This window comes from Elephas maximus, chromosome 20, assembly GCF_024166365.1.
Source record: "Elephas maximus indicus isolate mEleMax1 chromosome 20, mEleMax1 primary haplotype, whole genome shotgun sequence".
In the NCBI taxonomy this organism is placed as follows: Eukaryota; Metazoa; Chordata; class Mammalia; order Proboscidea; family Elephantidae; genus Elephas; species Elephas maximus.
Genome location: NC_064838.1, coordinates 77265086 through 77273432, shown reverse-complemented (window position 1 = coordinate 77273432; position 8347 = coordinate 77265086). Strand labels below are relative to the sequence as shown.

At 35.0% G+C, this 8347-nt stretch overlaps 1 protein-coding gene across 1 annotated transcript; it reads left to right on the top strand.

Annotated features, from left to right (window-relative positions):
- Window positions 1-6949: 6949 nt before the first annotated feature.
- On the top strand, window positions 6950-7894 carry LOC126064080 (olfactory receptor-like protein OLF1). Its single transcript, XM_049862710.1, has one exon. It carries the CDS (start codon window positions 6950-6952, stop codon window positions 7892-7894), a length of 945 nt encoding a protein of 314 aa, XP_049718667.1.
- The last annotated feature ends 453 nt before the right edge of the window (window positions 7895-8347 follow it).

Here is an 8347-nt window from a genome sequence, read left to right as displayed (position 1 = left end):
TTAAGCCAGGATCCATCTGACATCAGCGATGATATCCCTGGTTCCACGTCCTCTTCTGAAACCAGCCTGAATTTCTGGCAGTTCCCTGTCGATATACTGCTGTAGCTGTTTTTGAATGATCTTCAGCAAAATTTTGCTTGTGAATGATATTAATGATATTGTTCTATAATTTCCACATTCAGTTGGATCACCTTTCTTTGGAATAGGCATAAATATGGATCTCTTCCAGTCAGTTGGCTAGGAAGCTGTCTTCCATATTTCTTGGCATAGACGAGTGAGTACCTCCAGCGCTGCATCCATTTATTGAAACATCTCAATTGATATTTGGTTAATTCCTGGAGCTTTGTTTTTCACCAAGGTCTTCAGAGCAGCTTGGACTTCTTTCTTTTGTACCATCCATCCTTAATCATATGCTACCTTTTGAAACAGTTGAACATCGACTAATTCTTTTTGGTATAATGACTGTGTGTTCCTTCCATCTTCTTTTGATGCTTACTGTGTTCTTTAATATTTTCCCCGTAGAATCCTTTGCTATTGCAGCTCAAGGCTTGAAGTTTTTCCTGAATTTTCTTAGCTTGAGAAATGCTGAGCAAATGCCTTCTTTCACCAACATAAATGGTGGCTATACACATGGACCTCACCAGCTGGGACACACTGAAATCAAATTGACTACATCTGTGGAAAAAGACGATGAAAAGCTCAATATCATCAGTCAGAACAAGGCCAGGGGCTGACTGTGGAACACACTATCAATTGCTTATGTGCAAGTTCAAGCTGAAACTGAAGAAAATCAGAGCAAGTCCATGAGAGCCAAAATATGGCCTTGAGTATATATCTCACCTGAATTTAGAGATCATCTCAAGAACAGATTTGATGCATTGAACGCTAGTGACTGAAGACCAGATGAGTTGTGGAATGACATTAAGGACATTGTGCATGAAGAAAGCAAGGGGTCATTGGAAAGATAGGAAAGAAGGAAAAAACCAAGATGGATGTCAGAGGAGACTCTGAAACTTGCTCACGAATGTCAAGCAGCTAAAACAAAAGGAAGAATTGATGAAGTAAAAGGACTGAACAGAATATTTCAAAGGGCAGCTCAAGAAGACAAAGTATTATAATGACAAGTGTAAAGAACTGGAGATGGAAAACCAAAAGGGAAGAACACACTCAGCGCTTCTCAAGCAGAAAGAACTGAGGAAAAAATTCAAGCCTCTAGTTGCAATAGTGAAGGATTCTTTGGGAAAAATATTAAAAGATGCAGGAAGCATCAAAAGAAGATGGAAGGAATACACAGAGTGAATTAAAAAAATTGCCTTAATTAGGACAATTTATGTATTAATTGTATATATAATTTATTTATTTAAATTATAGTAAATTTGTTCACATTTCTTTATAGTACCATTACTTTCCTTCCACTACAATCTCATTTTCCTTTGCCTTTGAAGTAAGCTTATACAAAATTCTTATGGCTAAAATTTATATTTTGGAGTTAATGAGATTTTAATAGCCGCGCTGTTTTCTGAGGCACCTCTGAGTGGATTTGAACTGTCTTTCGGCTGTTATTCGAGCACTGAACCTTCTAGAACTTCTATATATACAAATAAAACAACACAACCATATAATTATACTATTTTTACTTTGTATCTATTATATGTACAAATAAAATATAATAGATACAAAGTAAAAATAGTATAATTATATGGGTTGTGTTGTTTTATTTTCTTGCTGGCTGTATATGAATCATCATGTTTCTGAAATGTTATATTTTCTGTTAGGTCAGGGTCTCTTACATTCCTAAAAGAGATACTTCATAGACAAATGTGACAATTCCGTAGCACTGTTAATAAAGTCCCCAGGTGGTACAAACATTTAAGCGTTCAACTACTAGCCAAGAAGTTGGTGGTTTGAGCCCATCCAGCGGTGCCTCAGAACACTTGTGTGGCAATCTGCTTCTGAAAGATCACAGCCTTGAAAACTCTGTGTACAGTTCTTTTCTGCACACAAGGGGTCACCATGAGTAAGAATCTACCTGATGGCAATGGGTTTTTTGTTGTTTGTTTGTTCCTTTTTTGTTGTTCTTGAAAGTTCACTTTTATTTTGGCCTTGTACAACAAGTAAGTATTTTATATATCTCTATTCTCTGAAGAATTTTGCATAATTTGATGTTGTTCCTTGCTAAAATTTTTATAATTCACCCATGAAGTCCTTTGTGCCTGGTGGCTTTTTTTATAACAAAGTTTTGAGAGTTGTTTTTTTTTTTTTTCTGGATACAAGGTAATGTTGTTAGTTGCCATTGAGTCAGTTCCAACTCATAGAGACACTATGTACAACAATATTTCACTGCCCGGTCCTGCACCATCCTCACAATTGTTGTTATATTTGAGCCCATTGCTGTCGCCACTGTGTCAATCCATTTCATTGAAGATCTTCTTCTTTTTAACTGATGCTCTATTTTACCAAGCAAGATTGATGTCCTTCTCAGGGGCTGGTCCCTCCTGATAACAAGTCCAAAGTATTCGAGTCAAAGTCTCACCCTCCTTGAGCATTCTGGCTGTACTTCCAAGACAGATTTGTGTTGACCTTGGTCTGGGTTTTGTTGCAATATTAATTAGAGTCATTTTCACTACTGGCTCCAAATATTTGTATTATTTACACATTGTAAAATGATGAGAGTATTTTCTTCTTTGATTCTTGCTCTAACAGTAACTAAATATCTTGTCAGTCCTTTGATGCTTTTGAATAGATTTAAAACACATTTATATATTATTTTATTTGTTTCCCATAAGAGAGTTGGTCTAAATATTTTAACTGGCTATATACTCAAAAAGAGAGTCTCCTCTCTTAACAAATTTTTGGTAGTTCCTGAAAATGTCATTTTTCTCTTGCTTTTACAGTTTCTCTAATCTTTATTTATCGGGAAATTATCATTAGCCTTTTTTTTTTTTTTTTTTTTGCCAGTATGATACTTGTCAAAAACGTGATTTCAATATTTATTCAACTTTATTTTAAGTAATTAGCCAGAAAACCAATCCAACCTATTGGGGTATTGACCCCAAGGGTAGGGAAATTCAGAAGTCAGGACGTTTTATTTGATGATGGTTTCCTTAGATTTGAAGGACAAAGTATCATGTGCATAGAGAGGTGTGGTATCAGCCTACCAAAGTAATAAAAAGGGGCTTACAAGAAAATGAGCAAATTTGAAAAAGATGTGTACAGAATGAGAAACAGGACATTGTCTAGCCTAATGAAAGATCTGGGTTGTACCAAGGATCTCTAAGAACACTGAAAGATTAGGGAACTTTTGATGATTTGAAGAAGCTTGCTTACTAATTTTGTGTTTAGGTAATATTCCCTGGTACCATCTAGTGTGTGAAAGATGTAAAACTCTGTAGGTTCTGTGATAAAAAGAAACCATTTTGAAATCATTCAGCTAAGCAGCTTCATAGTGAAAGAGTAGTGACTGGGAAAGTCTAATTTTTTAAGGCTCAAGATGGATATTCTAGATATTTTGGAAATAGCAGCATATATTTTTTCTGAAAAGTTTCCTATATCACATTAGTTGCAAACTCCAAGACAAATGCTTAATATAGACTCTTCTGACACCCCTTTTCCACCCAACCTCCTGATCTCTAATATTCAGTCTGATGTTAAAACTCATTCAATAAGTTGCCAAATATAAATATTGTATTTTTCAATTTTAGAATGCTCATTTGATTCTTTTCTATGAATTCCAATTTGAGTTGGGTGAAAAAAATTATACTCTTTTTATTTATATCTAACATTTTATTATTTTATTTAATATAATGTTAGTTATTTTAAGGCTTTTGCTTCCCAAATTTAAAAGGCAATCATTACATTTTTAAACATTTGAACTATTTTCAAAGAACCTCTTAAAGTAGGTCTTTCATAGAAATCTAAGTACCATTAAAAGTAATGCCAAAATTAGTAAGAATGAAAATTAGCTATTTAAGCCAATGCTAACAATGTTTTTCTAATAATTAATTATAACACTAATTAAAAAAGAAATTAACACAATGTCAACACTCTTATAAATTATTCCCTAGGTGTCCCTTTAAAATGAGTATATTTGGAACCTTTCAGTTATTAGGTCCCCAATGCCATGAGAATGTATTTAAAAGACCTTGGATCTATTGACAAAAGTATTCATCTAGGTTCTTTAAAAACAGTTCTTTCCTTGGTAAGTAACTCCTGTGACTATTAGACTGGTTTTAATGGTGCATAAATTAACTTTTGTGGATCTAAGAGAGAGAACCATTGATTTATGTCCCAAAAAGTGGGAAAGCACCTTTATCAGTCAGTACTGTACCCACACAGGTAATCCATCCTACATCGCCCTTTCTGATACAGCTTCTCTGTAAATGTAAAATATCTTTTGTTTAAATAAGCTTTTATATATGTATTACAGATAAGAGAACTGAAGCTTGACTGGTTACCTCATATTTTGAATTAATTTAAACTTATTTTCTATCATAAGATTGTGTTGCTATCATCTTTGGAAAAAAAATAGTGAATCATAGCACTTTGATTGGATCTTTTCATTGATTACTACTTGAAGCAAGGATCTCAGGGCTGCTGTCTTCTCCTACCAAGACACTTATGCCTCTTTACTTCCCTCTCACCTTTGTGTAAACGGAATTTTTAGACTATTAGAAGGAATGATCAATGTGAAGTTTCAAGAAGTACCTGCCCTGTTCAGTAAATAGGTGAGCCATTTATTCCTTCCTTCAGCTTCCCTATGCCCCTTACCCTGTCTCACGGTGGCCACACTATTCACACTCTAATCCCCTTCAAGGCTACTGTCATAGGCCTTGATTTTGGACACATCTGAATTTTAATTGCAGCTGCCAACTACCTGACCTTATATTATGCTAAGACTCAATTTTCTCATTCAAAATAAAGAAATTAATAATGGTGATCTACCAACTAAAGAGCCTGTGTACCGTAAGGCTTTGGATTCAGGTTCTTAGATTCCAATACTGTCTCTATTACATCCTAGCTCTCTAATTCCAAGTGCCTTAGTTCCTTATCTGTAAGAGAAAAATGGTAATAATAGTATGTAGTTCAAACGTTTGTTGTTTTTTTGTGACAATTAAATGAGATACATGTAAAGTGTTTAGAACAACACCTTGAAGGTAACAATCACTATATAAATGCTAGCCATTATTAATAAAACCTTGGCATACAGCCCTAGCTATAAAATATGATTCAATGAGAGCAGTGTGGCTATTGAGACAAATCTTTGATATTTTCCTAACTGTGTCAGTCTCTCTAACTTACCCAGACAGATAGGTAAGTAGGTAGGTAGGTAAGTAAATAAATGGATGGTTGGATGGTAGGTGGACAGGGAGAACATTTTTTTTTTTTACTTGATCAATACAGCAACCCTGTGAGATATTTGTTTTTATTCATATATACAAATAATACTAGAATTTATATTAATTTGTCCAAGATCCCACAATACTCTTGTAGTCAAGATAAAATTCCAACCATATTTTTTTCTAAGTTTAAAGCAAAGGTCTTATCTTTTCTAAATAACCTGATTATGTTGAAAACAGGCCAACTAAGAGTAAGTTAACTGCTGTCCTGCTGTAGTGCTTCATCTCATTCACACTCGGATACAAAAATGTGACCACACATTGAAAAAGTAATTAACCCTTCTGATTTTCAGTAGATTCTCTGTGCCTGTGCCATTAAAAAAAAAAAAAAAAAAGTTGTTTTAATTACTGAAAGAGATAAAGTTGATAGCACCGTCACTGACAGAGTTTTTATATTTGTGATGAGCTAGTGACCCAAAAACATTTTTAATTCCCTTCTTGGGATCTCTGTGGCAACACTAACATGGCTCATTGGGTGCGTTGCTCGTTTGTTTTTCTATATTTTCAAGCCCATCCTTCAATGTTAGCTTCAAATTTCTTACACTTCCAGGTTAAGGTCAAATTTTTTCTACTGTTAGAAGTATTCTGAAACCCCAGGGACGGTGGTTGACAAAGTTCTCAAAAAAAAAAAAAAAACCCTGAATTATACAAGCATAAAAAGTACTAACAACTAACTATATTTCAGTGAGAAGGCCATATAGAATGACTTTATTTAATTTGAAGTCAACATGTAACTCTTTTTTTTTTTTGTCTATTTTACCCATTTAATCAACTAATATTCATTCTGTCCTCACTGGAAGCTGGGCATTGTGATAGATGGAAAAATACATATTTAACTAATTTAATCAGCTTGGCCAATATCTTGATGGGGTTTATTGAATTACCCTAAGTCCTTTAAAAAATATACTCACAGGTGGTAATTAGTGACATTTATTTTTATTTTACTAATATTACTTTTACCTTATATTACAAAAAAAACAAGGAAAAAAAACATGTAGCTGGTGTATTTATTATACCATTCCATCCATTTTGTAATGAGATATTGGATGCAGTGACTAAAATATCTTGAGAGAAAAAACAAATGGTGCCATGATTCTCCTCATTCCAAGGCACGTTCAACAAGTCAATTTCTGTTTAATAAATATTGATATTTCTTCTTTCCTTTATACCATCCTCAGTCCATTCATTAATCCACCTAATCCTGTATGACAAATATTGTGTTACATTTCGGGTACAAAAGGGTAAGCAAACTTCAGCATGCCCTCTGCACCCATGGAGCCAACCATCCAATGGAAGAAATCATCATTAAATCAAACAGATTAAATGAAACTTGCAATCATTTGCAATCATGAGATTTAATAGCTACTAAATTCTGATATACATCTGTCAAATTTTATATCTGAAGAAAACTTTGAACTTTGGTTTCTTTATTTGATTATTTGTTTGTTGAAATCAAAAACTTACAATAATATCTAATTTTATTTCTCTTTCATTATTATGATATTTTAGGATATTAGGATTCTCAAAACAGGGGAAAAAAAAACACATATAATATGGAACTGATAGAAGAAAACTACACTTTGGTGACTGAGTTTATTCTATTAGGGTTTCCAACTCACCCTGAACTGCAGATTGTCCTATTCCTGGTGTTTCTGATGTTGTATGGTGTGATTCTAATGGGGAACATTGGCTTGATAATGTTAATCAGAATAGATTCCTGTCTTCAAACCCCTATGTATTTTTTTCTCAGTAACCTATCCTTTGTAGACCTTTGTTATTCCTCAGTCATTGTTTCCAAAATGCTGGCCAACTTCCTCTCAGAGAACAAATCCATTTCCTATTATGGCTGTGCCCTGCAGTTCTATTTTTCCTGTACTTTTGCAGATACAGAATCCTTTATCTTGGCTGCCATGGCCTATGATCGCTATGTCTCCATCTGTAAACTTTTGCTGTATACAGTTGTGATGTCCCGGGGCATCTGTGTATGGCTGATTGTCTTGTCCTATATTGGTGGCAACATGAGCTCCCTGGTTCATACATCCTTTGCCTTTATTCTGAAATACTGTGACAAAAATGTGATTAATCACTTTTTCTGTGACCTCCCCCCACTGCTTAAGCTCTCCTGCACAGACACCTCAGTTAATGAGTGGCTCCTCTCCATGTATGGCAGCTCTGTGGAAATCATCTGCTTCATTATCATCACTTTCTCCTACTATTTCATTCGTCTCTCTGTCTTAAAGATCCGCCCTTCCAGTGGGAGGAAGAAAGCCTTCTCCACATGTGCCTCTCACCTGACTTCTGTGGCCATTTATCAGGGGACTCTACTGTTCATTTACTCAAGGCCCAGCTCCCTGTATTCTCCCAACACTGATAAAATCATCTCGGTGTTCTACACCATTGTCATCCCAGTGCTAAATCCACTGATTTACATTTTGAGAAACAAGGATGTAAAAGATGCAGCTAAGAAAGCTCTAAGACCAAAGACAGATTCCTCATGAGATGTTCAGCTCCGGGGACTCACCCAATTCCCCAATTATAAACTCTGATTGCGAACCTGCAATGACTTTACCAGCACACATACAACTTCTCACACAAGGGATTTTACCAAGCAGCCAAATGCGTTTTCTTTTACACGCAGTCAAAAGCATTTCATAATCCTAGTATATAAGACTACATTTAAAAGTGTCACAATTGCCACCAAATAAGTCAGACTAGTGTTTAAATGTTTCTAGCTTGGGGTTTATGCTCAAACAGGTTGCATCAGGCTGTCTTAGCAGATATAGTAAACACATTGTGTGTATACATGTGTGGGGGGTGTCTCTATACAATATCCCATATACAAGGGTAGATTACTGGATGACAAAAGGAGCCAGATTGCTTTGGTTTACATGTCATCTGTGTGCCCAATTAATAAATAGCACCTTGAGCAAGCTACTTAATTTTCGTATGCC